Source organism: Tachysurus fulvidraco, chromosome 26, assembly GCF_022655615.1.
Source record: "Tachysurus fulvidraco isolate hzauxx_2018 chromosome 26, HZAU_PFXX_2.0, whole genome shotgun sequence".
Classification (NCBI taxonomy): domain Eukaryota; kingdom Metazoa; phylum Chordata; class Actinopteri; order Siluriformes; family Bagridae; genus Tachysurus; species Tachysurus fulvidraco.
Window position 1 is genome coordinate 3,557,513 of NC_062543.1, and position 19,321 is coordinate 3,576,833.

Sequence of the window (19,321 nt, forward strand, 5' to 3'; positions counted from 1 at the left end):
CAGATGTTTATATAGTTAGCTAGTAATTCACATCAAGTCAAATCAAGAAGCTTTTATTGTCCTTTCAACCATATATAGCTGTTGCAGTACACAGTGAAATGAGACAACATTTCTAAAGGATCATGGAGCTACATAAAAACAAAGACAGAGCTAAGTAAGTTAGTCCTAGATACATAAAGTGCAACTGTGCAACCTGATGCAAACAGTGCAGGACAAGACAGACCAGATAGTGCAGAACAAAAGACAGTGCAGACAAAAAATTACAAAACAATACAAAAAAGGACAATATATAAAAGAAACAACAACAGCAATAGAAACAGCGCCGATCAGTGTGAATACTGTATGTTCAACAATCTTGCGTGTGCAGAAATACTAGAATGAACACAGTGTTATAGCAGCAGGTCCCTGAGATATTGTAAAAGATTGTGTGCAAAACAGCACATGACTGAAATGTGAGACAGCATGTGCAAAGAGCAAAAAGTGTGCAAAAAAACAATACATTTTTATTATTATTATAACATTATACCAATGTAATAAGCTATGTAATATCATTTTGGTATAATAAACGTTTTGGAAAAAATAGAAGGTTGCTATGTTTCACCTGATACTCTTATGTCTGAAGGAGAAAAAACCCAACATCCTGATTTGTTTTAATATTTGTATTTTCATTTATTTATTTGTTTATGAATTTTTTGACCTGCTTATTTATCTATTTGCGTATGCATAATTGTTTGAGGTCAATAAAGCAATTAGAGATGATTTAACATGTAAAGAAGACAGTTAATTTAGAGAATCTGGCAACCCTTAGGGCCAATCTGGCAACCTTTTGCGCAGCGTCGGTGCAGACCTAGAGGAAGTGTTCAGCCATTTTAGACGAGGGATCGGACACGAACAATAACATTGAACCGAATTTCATTTTTTTGTTAAATGTAGCTAACGGCTCGTCTGTTTAAATTATATCGGGCACTGAAGAGGAAACCAAACGAGACGGCCGAAAGTCTCATTTTAAAAGAGAGAGAAAGACTGCCGAAGATGGCCGTCGACAGGCGAGACGACAAAGGTACAGTAATTCAGTTAGCTACTTCTGCTAGCTATTATTAGCATGTTAGCAGTTAGCTAACACCTTTGTCTACTCGCCATGGATTTCATGCAACATGGTTTTCATAGCTCTATTAACCTTTATTAGTCTTTATGAAGACCACGTAAACCACCCATATGTTATGTTATGCTATGTTCTGGTCATTATAATCAATAATAGTAATCGAATTGTTCGATTATTTTACCAATGTAGCTTAGTTAGCATGTTAGCATAGCATGTTAGCTATTTTGTACTAGCGCTAACTAGCATTTAGCTCGCGTTCCTACGTCAGTAATTCGGTGCATGTTATGTTAATTGCAAACCATTTATTTTATTTTATCTATTAAATACTTTCTAGATGGAGAGCTTAATGTTCTGGAGGATATATTGACTGATGCTCCTGACCAAGACGACGAATTGTACAACCCTGAAAGTGAACACGACCTGAACGAAAAGAAAGGTTTTTTTTTTTTTTTTTTAAATATCCAAGACGATTTTACATTTGAGACAGAATACAGCTGAGATGTAAGCGTTTTGCACAAGGACTCATCATGCTTGGATTTGACTTCTTTATAAGCAGTTGCTGAGAACCTTATCCATGATGCCAATGTTTCTATTTGTCAGTCATCTGAAAAACACACAAACACCCACACTTTCCACTAGGTTGTGGAGTGCGGCTGTGGGGATTTGTGATCATTCAGCCACAACAGCAGTAGTAACATCAGGCAACCGGTATAAGAACCGGTTTTCCTTTCCATCGGCTAGAGAGCCAACACAGAGCCAAGTCTGACGTCATGTGTGAGGACGTGATGATCCAGCGGTTAAGGCGATGGGATCTTGATCGGAAGGTCGGGGTTCGAGTCCACAAGCTGCTGAGCATCAACGTTGGGTCCTTGAGTCCTTAAACTCACCTGCTCCAGGGGCCTATGGCTTGACACTGCGCTGTGACCCCATAACCATGGGATATGAGAAAACCGGCAAGTCGTGGCCTAATGGTTAGAGAGTCTGACTCGTAATTCTAAGGTTGTGGGTTCGAGTCTTGGGCTGGCCACGACTGAGGTGCCCTTGAGCAAGGCACCGAACCCCCTCCAACTGCTCCCCGGGCGCCGCAGCATAAATGGCTGCCCACTGCTCCGGGTGTGTGTTCACTGCTGTGTGTGTGCACTCTGGATGGGTCACATGCAGAGAACAAATTCTGAGTATGGGTCACCGTACTTAGCCGTATGTCACATCACTTTCACGTTTCCCAGCAACTTTAGTGCAGCAGCAGCAAACAACGGCGGATGTTGCTTTACTGTTAATGCATGTAGCTACCACCTATAATGTGATGATAATTGATCATATTTCGGTAAAGTGAAAGTGTATTAAACATTAGTATACTTAAGGTACATTATCAAAGGCATTAAGAGTAGCCCCGCCCTCAGCTCCTGACACAAGCGGTTCTTAAGTCTAGACCAGCAATGTTTTGGTGCTACTTAAGAACCACTTTTCCTGGTTCAGAGCCGGTGCTTTGGCTGTCAAAAGGAAGAACTGGTTCTAAATTATTCTCAGGCTTCGAACCAGCACTCAAACAGTCTCGATGGAAAAGGGGCTATATGTTTTTCACACTGAGAATTACAGACAGGGTCTTCAAGGAGTGTGCTTTGCTCACAGGAGCACTATCACGATGGGCCGTGTCGGGTGTTGTTTCATTTTAAATAACTGTTTGTGGGGAAAAAAACTAATATCGGTGTGATGGTCAGGTCCAGATATATTTGGCCATATGTTGTATGCCAAAAACCAAAAAGAAACTCTTAATGGCTTTCTATAAAATCTCTTATGTTGTTCGTATCAGCAATGACATTATAAGCTGAAGGAGAGAGTGGTTGAAGTGCTGATTAATCAAATATAGAGGCATTTATAAAGCAGTGTTGTGCTGTGATATTGCTAGGAGTAGCAGTAGACCGAAAAAATGAACGTGGTCACAATAGGCAAAGACTGCGAAGTGCAGTCATGTCTCCTGCACTGAGAATCAGAGGTTGCTGTAGTGTGATGTAGTCCAGAGGGATGGAAGTTGACAAATATTTACTATTTTATTAGACACAAGCAATGGAGAAAAAAACAAAACCGTAATCTGCCAACAAACATAGACCCTTAAACAGCTAGACAATTAATTTAAAATGAAGGTGGTTGATTATTATTTTTTTTTATCTGTAAGGTTCCAAGCGAAAGAACGAACATGGAGAAAGCCACGATGCAAAGAGACTAAGGTCCTCTGGCCACTCCACCAGGCAGCCGGTTAAAAGGTCAGTACTGTCTAGCAGATCCATTGGGAAAAAGATGACCAGCCTGAGGGGTAGACACCATCCTGATGACTTCTATGAAGAAAGGAAGAACCATTCTGGCAGAGGAAGAGCTTCCAGGCCTGAGTTGTCTAAAGGGCACAGCAGAGACCACCAGAGGAGGATCAAACCACTGATCCCAGAGTTGAATGAGGTGTGTGGGCAATTTGGCCAGATACTAAAAAAAAAAAAAAGAAGCTAGTCATTTAGATCTCAACATGAGAAGATTTTCTTCACCACTCAGGGTAGTTCCTGTTATGTGTGATGTACTGACTTGTTAGCTTAATGTGCAGCAGAAATGTAAACATTTATTTATTTTTTTTTAAACAAATTTTTTTTCACACAATAATACATATCTGTGCTTTTAGAAACTGAGGAGGACGAGTGAGGAGAGTGTGGGCCGGGTGAGTCATTCCTCGAAAGAAGATGAAGAAGAGGGGCGGTCGGACGAGTATGCATCGGAGCATGAGACGGGCAGTTCCGCAGGTTCCTCTGAAGGCAACCGTTCTGACGGTGAGGAAGAGGAGGTGATGGAGGATGATGATGAGGATGGAGAGAAGGGCCCAGATGAAGATGAAGAGGATGTTGAGGGAGAAGATGGAGAAGAGGAGGACGAAGACTACGAGCTGGAGGACGGTGACCAGCAGGAGGGGAACGAGCAGAATGACTACGACACACGCAGCGAAGCCAGTGATTCGCAGTCAGAATCCGTGTCCTTCTCAGAGGGCGAGTCAGTGCACTCTGCCTCAGGCTCTGAGGCTTCTGGTGAGCCACATCATGTGTTCTAGTCCTAGTGCTAAGCTTGATCCCAGATTCTGCCAAACATCAGGTAATGCAGTGGGAGTGACCGATTCTTCCAAAATGGAGCCATTCTGTAGGGTGTCACAATTGCAGCAACAGGTTTCTAGTTGTAAATATCTCCTAATACACAGTTCCAATGAACATCGACTTACTTTTATACCTACATATATTGCAGAACTAATTGGTAGGCTTAAAAAAAAAGCCCCATGTTTTTAGTTGCCCCATGTATGGGATTAAGTGCTTCAGAATGGACTGTGCCAATACTATTCACTCTTAAGTATCCACTGGACATTAATTCATGCCTTTGTTGAGCCTTTTAAGCAGAGGACTTTGTAAGGCTGAACTCAACAGCAGAATCTCACTGTCATGTTTTAAATGTAAATTTAGTAAGCAATCACGTGTTGTCAGCAGTTTTCACAACATGCTGCTACTTGGATGTGTTCACAAAGTGCAAATTTAGAAATTTAGGGGCTTTTTACACCTGGTCACTTCCTGCGTTTTCTGTGAACAGATAGCTATCCAGTCGTAAAAACACCAGGTCTAAATGCCCTCCGTAACGTTTTCGAGACAGATATAAATCCGATCGCTCAAACCCCTTCAGGAGGTGATCTGGGACGCGTTTCAGATGAAACTGGACAGGTGTAAATGAATGTGGTTGTTCAAGCCACATACGTCAGCGCTATACTCCTCCCAAACGGAAGTACGTCACTCGCAGGTGATCTTTCACCCAGGTGTCTCGTCGGGTCTTAAAACGCACTGCTGCCTCCAGCAAAAATGCAGCAAACAGTAAATGCTGTTTTTTTTTTTTTGTTTTTTTTTTGTAGCATAACCGTCATAACGAGGTTTTTTGTCTTTTTGATCGCGTTCTGAAAACCGCATACATCAAAGCATGTTCCATTTCAATTACCCCAGAAATGAGGTCAAATATATTTGCATTTTGAGCGGGAGTAGAAAGATCGGATCGATATCCGATTCGCCGAGACGCATTTATGTGGCCTGATGTAAATGGAACAGTTTTAACAAATCAGATAACTATCGGATCAGAGAAAACACATGAAGTGACCGGGTATAAAAAGGCCCTAAGATGGTGAAGCCCAAGTCATTTAGAGAAGACTTTTATATCCTTGAACATATACACTCTAACAGAAGGGGCTTGTTCTCCCATTTACTATTTAGATAAGGAAAGAACAGAGAAGAAGCACGCTAGAGGGATATCACCAATCGTTTTTGATAGAAGTGGAAGCTCAGCTTCAGAATCGTGCACAGGTATTAAAATAATCCCCAATAATTTAGTTTTGCATATTTAAGCTCATGCACTAATTAACTAATTATCAGTTATGGAACAGGTGAAAGTCTTTTGTCTGATTTTGACCGATTAACAGTGTAAGCTGACCTGCTACTGCCTGGGTAACAGTGTAGGTTCAGAGCATGGAATGATTGATTAAACAACATCCGGTGAAGAAACAAAGATCGTCACGTACGAGAACGAGAGTCTGTCATTATAGACACGTGAAGGTTTTGTTCTGTTTATTCTTTTTATCTGAAGTGTAGGTCCCTTGTCATTCATTGGCAGAGCAGGTCAGATTAGAGAGCAGAATGAATACAATCACGTCAACACGCATCTGTTATGATCCACCTGGTATAGTGTCAATTTCCAACAACAAAACTTAATGCTGTGTGTTTTAAGCAATGATTTACTGTCACTTTTTGCTCCATAATTTTATGTTGGACAAGATTGTATGCAAGAAAAATAAAGAATGCATTCAGGTTTAGTTTACCGAATCAGCTGAAAGGCTCCGCACGCCAAGTTCATTGCCATTCTGGCTCTTGGTAGTCAGCCTACATTTTCTGTAGCCATTGTATTTCTGTTATAGCAGGACATTAACTCTTAGTGTTTGCTGCCTTCAGGGTCTGAAAAGAAGCACGAAAAGCTGTCATCGTCCGTTCGTGCTGTGAGAAAAGGTAAGAAATCCCCACAAGGAACACTTGAAAGAAAGCTGCAGACATGGTCGAAAAAGCTTTGTGTCCTCAAGGTCTTTTTTTTTTTTTTTTTTCTCCATCGTCATTAACAGATCAAACCAGCAAGCTGAAGTACATCCTGAGGGAGGCCAGGTACTTCCTGATTAAGAGCAACAACCATGAGAATGTTTCTCTCGCCAAGGCTAAGGTGTGTATTTTGTGACGTTTTGTGGTCATATAGCCTTATATCTGTAAAGAGACGAGATTACATCAGTAAATAAAGAGAAATAAACGAACAGCATGTCGTTCGCTCCACCTCCAGGGGGTGTGGTCGACCCTGCCCGTGAACGAAAGGAAGTTGAACGCAGCGTTCCGCTCGGCTAAAAGCGTCATCCTCGTCTTCTCTGTCAGGGAGAGCGGCAAATTTCAAGGTGAGATTTTAAAGGATAAATGAACATTTTTTTTTTATTTTTTCTGAATATTCTATTTCAGTAAATACAACAGGTAACATTACATACTCGAGATTGATTTCAAAATTTTGTCACTCTGCTCCGGTTCTCTTCAGGTTTTGCTCGACTCTCGTCCGAGTCTCATCACGGAGGTTCTCCCATCCACTGGGTGCTGCCTGCAGGCATGAATGCCAAGATGCTTGGAGGAGTCTTTAAAATCGACTGGATATGCAGGTAGCTTTGACTTTTATACATACACCCCTTCATGTAGGATATAAACTATTTCTCTTTTCCAGTCTCAATGCGAGTGTTCAACCTTCTTGTTCATGCACGTTTCAGGCGGGAGTTACCTTTTACGAAGTCAGCACACCTTACCAACTCGTGGAACGAGCACAAGCCTGTGAAGATCGGACGTGACGGGCAGGTCAGTCCTCTACATCTCTGCCTCTCTCTGATCCCTTAATGGTGGTTTTAAAATAAACATGCTTCCTATTTATAGTATTAAAGACAGGGTCTCTGTTGTTTGAAAGCCAATGTTGACATATAAAATCACCAAAACAAACACATTCCTAACCCAAACGGGTCCCACCCCTGTATTGATAGCTCCGCCCACACATACATACGTAACCCAGGCAACTAATGGAAAGAAATGTGTCTTTATCATAGCTGAAGGAAAGAACAATATGATTGCAGATAAACAAACAAGCAAAAATGACACACAAGCATAATCATGTAAAGGACAAAGGCATATATTAGTTCTGTGTAACAAAGCAAAACCAACGTTACTCACCTGTCGAGAAGGAAAAAAGCGCCTCGGCGTCTTAAGTAAAGTCGGCCACATATTCACAGATTGGAGTTTCCCGAGTCGATAACTCCTCAGCTAAAAGCTGTTACTACACAAAACGCATTGTAGCTGCCTCTCTACATTACTACGATAGAAAAGAGGTGTTATTTGTGTAGTAACAGCGTTTAGCTCAGGAGTTATTGACTCGGGGAAACTCCAACCTGTGAATATGTGGCCAACTTCCTGCTCCTTCAGTTCTCTCCAGCGCTGGAAAGCTGATCCTATATTAACACGTCCTACTTCTTGCCTTATCGTAAGTCTTTCTGCGCTTTCTTTCATTGTTTTTATCCACCGTGTAAATGTTAAAACCGCTTTCTGCTAATGTCACCATAATGTCACATATTGACAAGACACGCCCCTTTCTGCTCATTGGTTACACGTTTTTGTTTTTTGTTTATTTTTAGTTTTTGTTTTTTAAACGTATCTAAAAAATAATTGTTTATTTTTGTTTAGATTTCATACGTATTATTCTATTACATCTTTTTTTCTTAACTGGAAAAAAGAAATGTAGATTTAGATTATGAATATTTGTCTGCAGGTATTTATACAGGCTTTTTAATCAGTTTTATGTATAACGTCTGTGCACAGCAAATGTTATCATTGTAGTCCGTATGTAAAAGGTGGCTCTTTTATTTTTACAGTAATGATTTTTGCATGACCGTGTTTTTTAAAATTCTTCATTTCCATCTTGTTTTACGGATGCAGGAGATTGAGACGAACTGTGGCCTGCAGCTGTGCCTGCTCTTCCCTCCGGACGAGAGCATTGACTTGTATCAGGTTATTCACAAAATGCGCCACAAGAGGAGGACGCACTCGGAGCCTCGTTCCCGGGGCCGTCCCCCGCACAGAGAGCCCGCCCCACGAGACCTGGGAAGGTTAGAAATGTTCTTTGGACTGCTAGTGCGCACATGTGTCACATGACGGGCCGAAGGGAGCGTGTTGTTGTTTCCTTCTTCCTGCTCGGCATCCTCGATTCCTCAGAGAAGAGCCTCAAAACGAGCCGGCCAGAGCTCACCGGAGCCTTCACGTCCAGCGGCTGGCTGTGTTTTGTTGTTGCTGTTTAATGTACCTGCTGATATGTCCTTTTAAAAGAAGCGTAACAGTTAAAAGCGTAAAATGATCCCTTTTTTTTTTCCATTCTTCTTTTTTTTTTTAAATGAATGAATGTACGGTAATTTGTTAAACATCCCAATGTAACTCCTTATTCACTTCAAACTGACCGTAGTTCAGTTAACATTTTCTGTAGCGGTAGCAATAAGGTGCATTCTCTTTTGTAGATGTGTTTAAATTTTTTTTTCCCCAAAAGCCTTTTCTTTCAGGAAATTCCATGAAGGATAGCCCCAGTCATAAATGGGACTATTTAAAGGAGCCGTAATGTATAAGCAGAAGATGGCGCATCCGTATGAGAGGCAGAGAGCGTTGATCGTTTAAAACGAAAAAAAAAAAAAGAGAAAAATTCTTTCAAGAAGAGAATATTTTGGGACTCTTTCAATGGTTTTTCCAGTCGTGTCCAAAAACAGCTCGGACGGGCGTTCTTTTGAATATTGATAGATGCGTGTGCAGAGCGTAGCAGAAAGGAGTGAGAGAAGGAAAGAGAGCGAGAAACAGAGAGAGCCAGGGAATGAGGCAAGCTGAGCGTGTTCTACTAGCAAGTTCCCGGGGAGAGATAGGCCAGTTCTGTCGCTACATCATGCAATGCCAATGGACTGAAATGATGCCAGGGACTGTCCCTTTTTATAGCATTGCTGTGTATGAACTTTCAAAATGTGCCTGAAATGAGCTCATATTTACTCAACTCCAAACACAGAAAAACAAACAGCCCCCCAAAAAAGGACTGAACAAACACACAAAAAACCTACCTGTGTAAAGGAAGTTTGATGGTTTTCAGCCTCTGATCCACTAAACCCCAACCCTTACTCAAGGACTGTGGATGTTTATCATGGCAAAAAAAAAATCCCTCCCCTTTTTCCTGATCCCTTTAAGAATACTCCTCCCTGTCTCCCAGCTGGTGGTAGGTAGGCTGTCATGTTCAAATCAACCCTGACGGACTGAGCTGGTGTAGGGCAGCAGCACACCCCTGTCTCCTCCTCATCTCCCCCTCCCTTTCACTCAGGTTCCACTGAGGCTTCCATGGACTGCGTACCACAAAGAGAAGCACTTGGGAGGGGGTTCAACATGGGGGTTATTTCAAGTGGCTGGAGCTCCTGTTTTATCCTATTTTTGTTTGATTTTATATGGACTGCATCACACCTTATTGCACCCCTTCTTCTGCCTTACCAGTCCGATCAAGTAAAATGTGTTTACCAGGCCGTATACGGCTAAAGAGTAAGCTGGACTGTTATATGAACTTTTGCTATCATAAATATTTGCCAGCGTTAACAGTCACAAAACTACAAGAAAGCGGTATGTCACACTTTCAAACAGAATTCTTTTCCTTTTTTTGCTTTACTTTATTGGTTATTCTGGGTCTGACGTTTTGGGTGGCTTTTAGGAGCCAGAAAGTCATTTTCTAGAGTAATTATTAGGTAAAGTCGGAAAGTGCGCCGGACAGCACGTTTATACACGTTCATTATTACACTAACTCTAACTTAACACGTGTCTGACGTGACCTGTTGTAATCACAAACTGACATTTATGCCTAAAACATGATCATATTCTGTGGTGAGAGCTTCAGACACAAAAAACACTCGTTTACTGGACCGGATTCACTGCGAAACAGGTTGCAATAACAAATGTTTTTATATAGATCTAGATATAACCACAGTGGCAAAACTCTGACATTTTCTAATCATTATTTTGTCTGGAGGTGTTTATTCTACAAGTCTGATGATGTTTTAAGGCATATTTATGTCAGTGGAACGCCTTCTGGTGCACAAAACAGAAAGAGGCATGCTGTATTTTTGCCTGTCTGTGTGATTAGTCGCTCTGACAGACCTAGGTGTATTCATTAATCTATCACATGAGGCCAGACTATAAAGCTGTTTATATTTTATATCATGAACCCTGCAAGAACATGGTGGAGAGTTTGCCCTGATTATCCACTTCACCGATTTGGGACATTTCTACGTTTGGTTTTAGACATGTTTATCTAAGGAGTGTTTTGGCGTACTACGGAGCGCGGTTTTTATGATTTCTTCTAGGCCTTTTTGTATTCATGAAAGCGGGGAAACCGATTAGACTGCAGATATAACGTCCGCTGTCTAGAAAGCCAGGTTCAGAAATTTTCCTTTGCATGCTTTAATTAGTAAATCTGTATAATGTAGCTTTGGTAGGCATGTTGCTCAAAATCGACCCAGCGAGTAAAAGTGTCTGGAAATGGCATCACAGCGTTAAAATATTCTGTGCAGAAGTAAGGAGCTCATCATTCCGGGCTACTTTCACAATCTTTTCAGCACCTAGTTCATGATGTCAGATGTCACAATACAGATGCTGTACTTTCTTTAAAAGCAAATGCCAAACAAAGTCCTTTTCGAATCGACGTGACACAGATGAACTTCATGTTGAAAAGTTGTGAAGTCTCCCTCTACACCATGTGTATTCAATAGTGAGCGAGAACGGAACGGACGAGCTTGATGTAAACAGACGTTTTTTTTTAATATGATGTAGGTTTTATACCCGTGATTTTACACTAACCTGCCTGATTCATGTAGGCGTCGTCCAGAGGAATATGACATGCACAACAGGAAGCGACCCAGGATTGACTATCCTCCCGAGTTCCCCCAGAGACCAGGTCAATATCTCTCACTGTTCGTCCAGAGCACAGGATCAATAACAACACTTATTGCTTCTGTTTTTTGCAGACGTGTGTGTGTGTGTGTGTGAGTGTGTGTGTGAGTGTGTGTGTGTGTGTGTGAGTGAGTGTGTGACGCATCATTGAATGTTTACGTATAAAGTTTGCGTGCTGTCATCGTAATAAGTCCTAAAGTAATGAGCATATTGTATTATTAACGTTCATATACATATGCACAATGTTTTGTGGGCATTTTGTCTCATTTTGTTTCACACGTTTTGCTTCCATTATTTTATTTATTTATTTTAACCTTCCATTCTAATTCTCTTACCGTTGGCCAAACGTCTGTTTGCTGGCTGTTCAGGTTTTATGCAAGACCCACGCAACCAACCAGTGGACAGGTAGCTGCCCTCGCTCTCCCCCACATCCATTATCTTTACTTGGGATTTTTCTTGACTTTTGAACCTCAAACATTTCCGTTTTTTTTCTTTTCTTTTTTTTCCCTGCAGACGCTTTTCTGGAGTAAGGAGAGATGTGTTCCTCAACGGCGTGAGTTATAAACTGCTTCTTTTAAACGAAAGTTTTAAATCCGTGGCGAACGCTCCGATGAAGCGCCACGACGTGGTTATCAGGAGTAAAATGTGTAAATACATTGCACGTTAGATATTTTTAGTCTTTGTTTACTGGTGACTGTCGTCTGCAGTCTTACAACGATTACATGCGAGAGTTCCATCACACCATCGGACCCCCACCTCCATGGCAAGGGATGGTCAGTACTCAAAACAGCGTCATTTTAAGCTTTGTACTAATTTAAACATCTCTTTATGAAACACTCCTTTATTTATTCTGAAATTACCGTATTTCTGTTTTACGGAAGGCGCCATATCCTGGTATGGATCAGCCTCCTCACCATCCGTATTACCAACACCATCCTCCGCCACCCCAGACCCACCCACCATACTCTGGTCACCACCCCATGCCCCACGATGCCCGCTTCAGGGAGAAGAGGGTTGTTCGTTCTTTCTCCTCCAGTCTGGTAAGGCATCACTTGAGCCGGTTGTGCAGTAGAAGCCATTTCATCTCCACTTAAACTGCAATTCAACAGGGCTTTAGTTGTATTGTGACAGTCGGGGAGCAACAAATACTCCAGAATTTCTACTTACATCACATAGATTTTTAAAAATATCCATTTATAAAGTAATTCACTTTTAATATTCGCTCATGTGTCTCGCAGCACGATTACGATATGCGTGTAGACGACTTCCTGAGACGCACCCAGGCGGTGGTGAGCGGCCGCAGGAGCCGGCCGAGAGAGCGCGAGCGGCAGAGAGAGCGCGAGCGGCCGCGGGACGCACGCCGAGAGCGGGAGCGAGAGCGAGGACGCGAACGTGACCGGGACAGAGACCGCATCAGAGACCGTGACAGGGAGAAAGAAAGAGGGCGCTATCGCAGATAAGAGAAGATTCTCTACAGCTTCCTTTTTTTCTTCTTGTCGTCACTTTTTTGGTCACACACAAAGTTTTGCTAAGTAGCTCATTATTGATTTCTCTGTTGAAAATCCCTTTTAATATCTTTCTGGGAAACATAACAGTTAGTAATTTTTTTTTTTTTTTTTTTTTTTTTTTTTGTAGATAAGTACGTATGTATAATACTGAAGTGTAATTCAGAGAAAAAACACCACTCTTCCTTTCAGAGTATTATTTTTAAACGTGTACATTGTTTTACAGGAGATTGTATAATGCATGCAGTGTTTTCTACTGTGAAAACCAAAAATCTTTTTTTTTCTTCTTTTAAACGTTGAGCATCGAGAGGGCACGATTTTCTCATACATTCGGTATTGTGTTACAGTTTAGGACAAATTTTCTTTGCCTCCATCCTTCACCGCTAATCAGCTCTGTAAATGTCTCTGCTGTGAGGTTTAAGGTAACGCACACTTGTCTGTGATATCCGTTATTGTACATAATATCTGAATGGACTGTTAAAGCAGTACAACATGCTGCAGCACGTTCCTTTATATGGCTTTACTTTCCAAATGTTCTGTTTTGATTACGTGGGTGAAAAAAAAAGAAGCAATATCACCTTTTTCTGTTTAATCACTGTTGTATTCTGTAAATTCCCTGAAATGAAGGTCTGTACAGCAACATGCTAGATGTTTTTGTCAGGAAAGTTGTATCTTTTACTGATATCTTTTGTATAATTAAAAAGAAAACACTGTGTTGTTTGTATTTCAAAGCCTATTTTTTGTGTGTTTACAGAACATTTACTCAAAACGAAGTCTAAACATACAGACAAAATGTACTTACGATTTGGGATCAAATGAGAAACTACAGTTTTATTACATCATAATATTTAAGAGCCTATCATGATCCAAAGTATAGTGTTGGGGGGGGGGGGGGGGGTTTTGCACAATTTGCATATTTATGGAATTTATTTCTTTGTGGTCGAAAACGTGGCTTTTTCTGTTCAGTAACGTATTTGGGGAGCAGATTGTGACCTAATCACACAAATCACTGTCCTTATCAACACTTTAGTTATCGGGGTCATGCGTATAACTGGAAACTCAGCAACTGACACGTGAAAGTGCCCGGTGTGAGTGACCGTTAATCCGAGCTAAAGATTATTGTTTTGCAGAAAGTCCTGGGAAAGTTTATTTTAAGTTCCTTCGGAAAATATATTTAACAGAACGTTGCTGGAAGGTTATATGATACCATAACAAGCGAACCATAACACACGACAAATTTTGAATGAGAGATTTCCATGAAGAAATCTTTCCTGAACGGTAGCAACGGTTTGTTTACTGCTTACTTTTCAGGAAAGATTTCTTCATGGAAATATAGCATTCGAAATTTGTTGTGTTATGGTTTGTTTGTTATGGTATCATATAACCTTGCAGCAACGTTCTGTTAACCTTTATTATTATAATCTTTAACATTATTTAAAGCTCTCGGGAGCCGTGCATGATCGTGGGAGAACATTCATTAAATCATCTCATTGTTACTATTCTGATATAAACATAATAGTAATAATAAGAATAACAATTATAGTAATGATAAATATAGCTGCAAGCAGCGATTCCGGGGTCAGATGCGCTCAGAATATGTCGCTGATGAACCATACCAAGTTTCGTAGCGATATGGCATTGCATTCGTAAAAATACTGCACTTAACGTGAAAATCTCGTGACCACTAGGTGGCGCTGTCACGAAACGTTTCGAAATGTGTGTGTGTCACTGTGGTTCTGATTCTGAGTCTGATATTAGCACCCAATACTTGCGATTCTGGTTCTGATATTCGCACCCAATACATATTGTGTGCCAAACTGCCCCCAATTTGTTTTGGGCTGGTGTTTAGAGGGTTTGAGCTAGACACACCAAAGTTGCTATAGTAACTTATAAGACTGGCCTCTACATGTGTGCCACATTTCATAACTTTTCTACGTACGGTTCTATGGGCTGCCAAAGGAGGAAGAATAATAAGACCACTTACGATAACAATAGTTGTCTAATCAAGTGGGCTTGACCCCTAATAATAATTGTAATACTAATAATAATACCAATAATAATAATAATAATAAAAATTTTGGTGTAAATGTGATGTCTTTACAATGAATGTCAGTTTTATACAAAAATGTATAAATATTAAACCTGATAGTGACCTTTACAAAGTTTGTTCACTTCCTGTAACTAAAACCTCAGACAATTTATTTACTTTGTTGTTTCTCTGTAACAAAAGGAGTCTGTTATAAAGTCCCCCAAAAGGATTAGTACTGACTTTGTTACCCACAATGCAACGCTTTCAGAACGTCATGACGCAACTTCCCTAACCGAAAGGGTTAGCGTTACCTTAGCAAAACGGAATTATAAATAAAATAAAATCAATAAATATATATAATTTAGTTTTGTAGTGTATATTTGCACCATTTGTCCTAAACTATTCGTGGACGTAAAAAAAAAAGGTACATGTATAAAATGTTTTATATAAGAACAAAATTGTAGTCCAAACAAAAACTACAATGTCGCCGTGACTACGTTTCCCATCACCCCTTACGAGGGCGCGCGCCACGTCTTTTTAGCGCGCGACACGTTAGGAACGCTGACATGGCGGCTCCCATAGCGTGTTCGCTGCGGCTCGGTTTATGGGCTGTTATTATTTTTATTTCGGCACTTTGCATCCCGTCGGCTTTAGCACTGATTGAAGGACTTTACTGCGGTACGCAGATCTGTTATGATGTGCTGGGGGTCAGCAGAGACGCGTCTAAAGCAGAGATCGGACGCGCGTACCGTCAGCTGGCCCGGAAATACCATCCGGACCGCTTCCGGTCTGGAGACCCCGCACTGGCCGGAGAGACCGCGGACAGCGCGCACCAGAAGTTCCTGCTCATCGCTACGGCTTATGAAACTTTAAAGGTGACACACAATACGACAGAGCTATTGTGTTAGATTAACATAACACCAATCATGTTGTAGTATACAAATATAAAGGCGGTATTAATTTAGGGAACACCAATCATGTTGTAGTATGCAAATATAAGGAGGGATTAATTTAGGGGACACCAATCATGTTGTAGTATGCAAATGTAAAGGCGGTATTAATTTAGGGGACACCAATCATGTTGTTGTATGCAAATGTGAATGCGGTATTAATTTAGGGAAAACTAATCATGTTGTAGTATGCAAATGTAAAGGAGGTATTAATTTAGGGGACACCAATCATGCTATAGTATGCAAATATAAAGGAGTCGTTAATTTTGGGGACACCAATCATGTTGTAGTATGCAAATACTGCGATGTTCATGATGTTATTACTAGTTTCAAGAAAAGCATTACAAAATTAAGTTTTTTTTTTAATATATAAAATATTGATTTAGACTGTATTTTCCCACTAAATGCAAATGATTAACAAATGAACACACACACACACACACACACACACTATTTACATATATATATATATAATATATATATATATATATATATATATATATATATATATATATATATATATATATATATAATGACATTTAAAAGAACACTAAATTGATTTAAAATATGGTTTATATTAATGAGCAAATCAGGTGGTATTCAGACTGATCTGAATCATGGCTCATTTCACACATGTGATTATGTCTTACAGGATGAAGAATCACGCAGGGATTATGACTACATGCTGGATCACCCGGAGCAATACTACAGCCACTATTACACCTACTACAGGAGACGAATGGCACCCAAAGTGGACATTAGGATAGTCATTCTAGTCACTGTGTGCGCAATCTCCGTTTTTCAGGTAGGTGATGAAAATTTTTGTCGTTTTCCAGCCGAGCCTGTAAAGCTCATATATCAGTCCACCTGCCTTGGAAAACTCACTGAGAACAAAAAAATTGGAAAAACACACAACTAAGTAAAAACAGCAAGCATTTCGTTTTTGGTATCTGGTGTTAAAGGTGGGGTGCACAATGTTTTAAAAATGCTTCAGAAAACTGAGTCGGGGCGACTAACAAAACAAACGTTTTCAGAAAGGGGCGTGTCTTGTCAATATGGGCGGAGAGAGTGTTCAGTGCGCATGTCTGACATTAGCCCGAAAGCGATTAAAACATCAACATGTCGGATACCTGCCGTTACCTCTGCTTCGGGGTCTAGGTGTTGAACGTCGTCTTATACGTAAAACGGAGCTAAACCTTTCACGGTACAACACACAGTACTACAAAAACACATTTGCATTACCATAGTATTACTCATTGAGTTCATTCATTGATGAAAAAAATATCCCCTCGGCCAGCTGCCCCAACAGGTTCCGCCATAATAGTTGCCAGGGTTACGTATGTATGTGTGGGGCGGAGCTATCAAAACAGGGGTGACACCCATTTGGGTTAGGGGTGTGTTTGTGTTGGTGATTTTCAAATGTCAACATTGGCTTTCAAACATCGGGCACCGCACCTTTAAGTGATCTAGAGATTTTTAGCTATATAAATAATTCACATTTTTTTAAGAATTCATGTGACTTATTTTTGAGACTAGGTGCAATACTGCTTCAGGGCAATAGATGGCATAGTGATGCTATATCTAAGAAAATCAGACATATGCAAGGACAAGTTTATTTCTTGAACTTTGTGTTTGTGCTGTTAAGTACAGAAATGAAATCAAACAAAAAGTGTCTGCCAAATGCTGTAAATGTAAATCAAAATAAGCACATAATATATATAAATAGTTTGGATTACAACCGGAACTACTGTCAGAGCTGCTTAAATAGAAAATGATCAGCCAATCAGCATCGAGGATTCACGAACGCACGATGTACATCCTTTGATCATTTCCGTTCACGCTAACAATGAATGTGTCGATGAAAATTCAATTCTTAATCTTGTCTTAATTTTGCCTAGAGGACGCACTTTTGCACTCATTCCTGTGTGTTCAACTTAATTGAGATTTATTTTCTCTGCAGTATTACAGCTGGTGGAGCAGCTACACCGAAGCAATCAACTACCTTACCACCATCCCCAAGTATCGCATCCAGGCAACCGAGCTGGCCAAGCAGCAAGGCCTGCTAAACCGCACCAAAGAGAAAGGCAAGAACCGGCGTTCCAAAGAGGAGATCCGTGAAGAAGAAGAAGAGATTATCCGAGACATCATAAAGAACAAGATCGACATTAAAGGAGGCTACCAGAAGCCCAACATCTCAGACATCTTGCTGTTTAAGATTGTCCTTTTCCCATACCACATGTGCTTGTATGTGGCATGGTACTGCACATGGATTTATCGCTTTACCATTCTTAGAGAAGAGTACGGTGAGGAGGAGAAGCTCTATATCATACGCAAGAACATGAAAATGTCACAGGCGCAGTTCGACAGCCTGGACGACCACCTGAGACAAACGTTTATGGTGCGTCAGCTGTGGATAAAAGAGAACTATGAGGTATGTGGAGGTGTTTGTGCTCTTTCAGTCAAATCTAACAGAGGTGCCAAGATTTAGCCATAGCATTCATAATTCACATTCACCCCTCTGTAAACTACCCCATCTGCCAGAAAGCTGCACTCTGTGGAAATTTTTTTGAAGTTCAGGGAAAGTGAAGGATTATCATTTAAGTCCTGATAGCGGTTCCTTTAACTTCCACGAAGTTGGCACCTGCGATCGCATTCACAACAAAGAGTTTTTTTTTTCTTTTTTTAGGCAGCAGAAATGCATAAAACTTTTATTTCCAGTAGTCTGATAACTGAATCCTCCGTCGGTTGCATTCGCAGGTCTACAGAGAAGAGCAGGAGGAAGAGATGAAGATGAAGATGGCCACGGACCCACGGTGGAAGCGTTACAGACGCTGGATGAAGAGTGAAGGACCTGGTCGCATCACTTTTATTGACGATTAACTGCACATGATATAGGCACATGCATCTGATTATACAATCTTACGTGTATGTGTGTGTGTATTGTTCACACGTTTACTACAAACTTTTGTGAAGAACTTTGGCTGAACATCACAGATATGAATAGACCTGAGGACTGTATCTGAACAGAAGCTGCTGTAGCTCAACTGTCTGGGCTCCACTGCGTGTAGCAGCTCTGCGTTAGCAATTTGAGCAGTGCGCTCATCCATATCGCTGCTGTCGGCTTTGGCCTATACTCATATCGAGAGGCTGCCTTTCAACCTGTTTTGCCTCTTGATGCATCCAAACAAATGAAATATTATATTTTTAAAAGGATATTAAAGTGACTGTTAAACATGATTGATGACCCAGTCTGGTCTGAATTTGCACGTGTTTATACAAAACGTCTTCCAGCGCTTTCATAATGTTTGACCTCAGTCCATGCGGCTCAGCAGCCCGACATGAACCTAATATGTTTATTTATTTAATTTTTTTGGTCAAACCAACAGTTCAGAACAACTCAAGCATCAAAGATTTTCATTAGACAGACTAAATTAGACACGTTTATTTCATAGCACGTACTAAAACACCAGCAATAATAACTTAAGCAAACATTTTCAGGACTAGAGCCTGGTGGAGGGATGAACACTTCTATGACGTACTTCGTTAATGATCTCATGCTATTGCGCTGTTGATTATTTTCCTATAACAGCATGATCTTATATTGTTAGATTATTGTTACAGTAATTTGGTTCAGTTGTGAAGTAGACAGAATGTTAACT

General features: G+C 40.6%; 2 protein-coding genes across 3 annotated transcripts; both read left to right on the forward strand.

The window, feature by feature from the left end:
* Positions 1–823: 823 nt before the first annotated feature.
* Positions 824–13,407, forward strand: ythdc1 (YTH domain containing 1). Of its 2 annotated transcripts, XM_027144020.2 has the most exons (17): positions 824–1,060; positions 1,437–1,538; positions 3,276–3,553; positions 3,768–4,164; positions 5,377–5,466; positions 6,109–6,162; positions 6,273–6,367; positions 6,482–6,590; positions 6,725–6,842; positions 6,948–7,032; positions 8,158–8,327; positions 11,103–11,182; positions 11,547–11,583; positions 11,692–11,731; positions 11,886–11,951; positions 12,060–12,218; positions 12,417–13,407. In XM_027144020.2, exons 1-17 carry the CDS (start codon positions 1,033–1,035, stop codon positions 12,636–12,638), a joined length of 2,130 nt encoding a protein of 709 aa, XP_026999821.1. In that variant the 5' UTR covers positions 824–1,032; the 3' UTR covers positions 12,639–13,407. The 2 variants fall into 2 exon arrangements, with proteins under 2 accessions (XP_026999821.1, XP_026999829.1); XM_027144028.2 differs by lacking the exon at positions 5,377–5,466.
* Positions 13,408–15,224: 1,817 nt separating this feature from the next.
* dnajc25 (DnaJ (Hsp40) homolog, subfamily C, member 25) lies at positions 15,225–18,899 on the forward strand. The gene is made up of 4 exons (XM_027144578.2): positions 15,225–15,587; positions 16,315–16,467; positions 17,623–18,093; positions 18,420–18,899. The coding sequence occupies exons 1-4, from the start codon at positions 15,279–15,281 to the stop codon at positions 18,540–18,542; spliced, it is 1,056 nt and encodes a 351-aa protein (XP_027000379.2). The 5' UTR covers positions 15,225–15,278; the 3' UTR covers positions 18,543–18,899.
* Positions 18,900–19,321: the final 422 nt, after the last annotated feature.

Excerpts from the sequence above, each read along its gene's own strand:
- ythdc1 (XM_027144020.2), top strand. The coding sequence starts at position 1,033 with ATGGCCGTCGACAGGCGAGACGACAAAG. Across the intron at positions 1,539-3,275 it reads CGACCTGAACGAAAAGAAAG|GTTCCAAGCGAAAGAACGAA; the intron begins GTTTTTTTTTTT and ends TTTATCTGTAAG. Across the intron at positions 11,952-12,059 it reads CACCTCCATGGCAAGGGATG|GCGCCATATCCTGGTATGGA; the intron begins GTCAGTACTCAA and ends GTTTTACGGAAG.
- dnajc25 (XM_027144578.2), top strand. The coding sequence starts at position 15,279 with ATGGCGGCTCCCATAGCGTGTTCGCTGCGGCTCGGTTTATGGGCTGTT. Across the intron at positions 15,588-16,314 it reads CGGCTTATGAAACTTTAAAG|GATGAAGAATCACGCAGGGA; the intron begins GTGACACACAAT and ends TATGTCTTACAG. Across the intron at positions 18,094-18,419 it reads GGATAAAAGAGAACTATGAG|GTCTACAGAGAAGAGCAGGA; the intron begins GTATGTGGAGGT and ends TTGCATTCGCAG.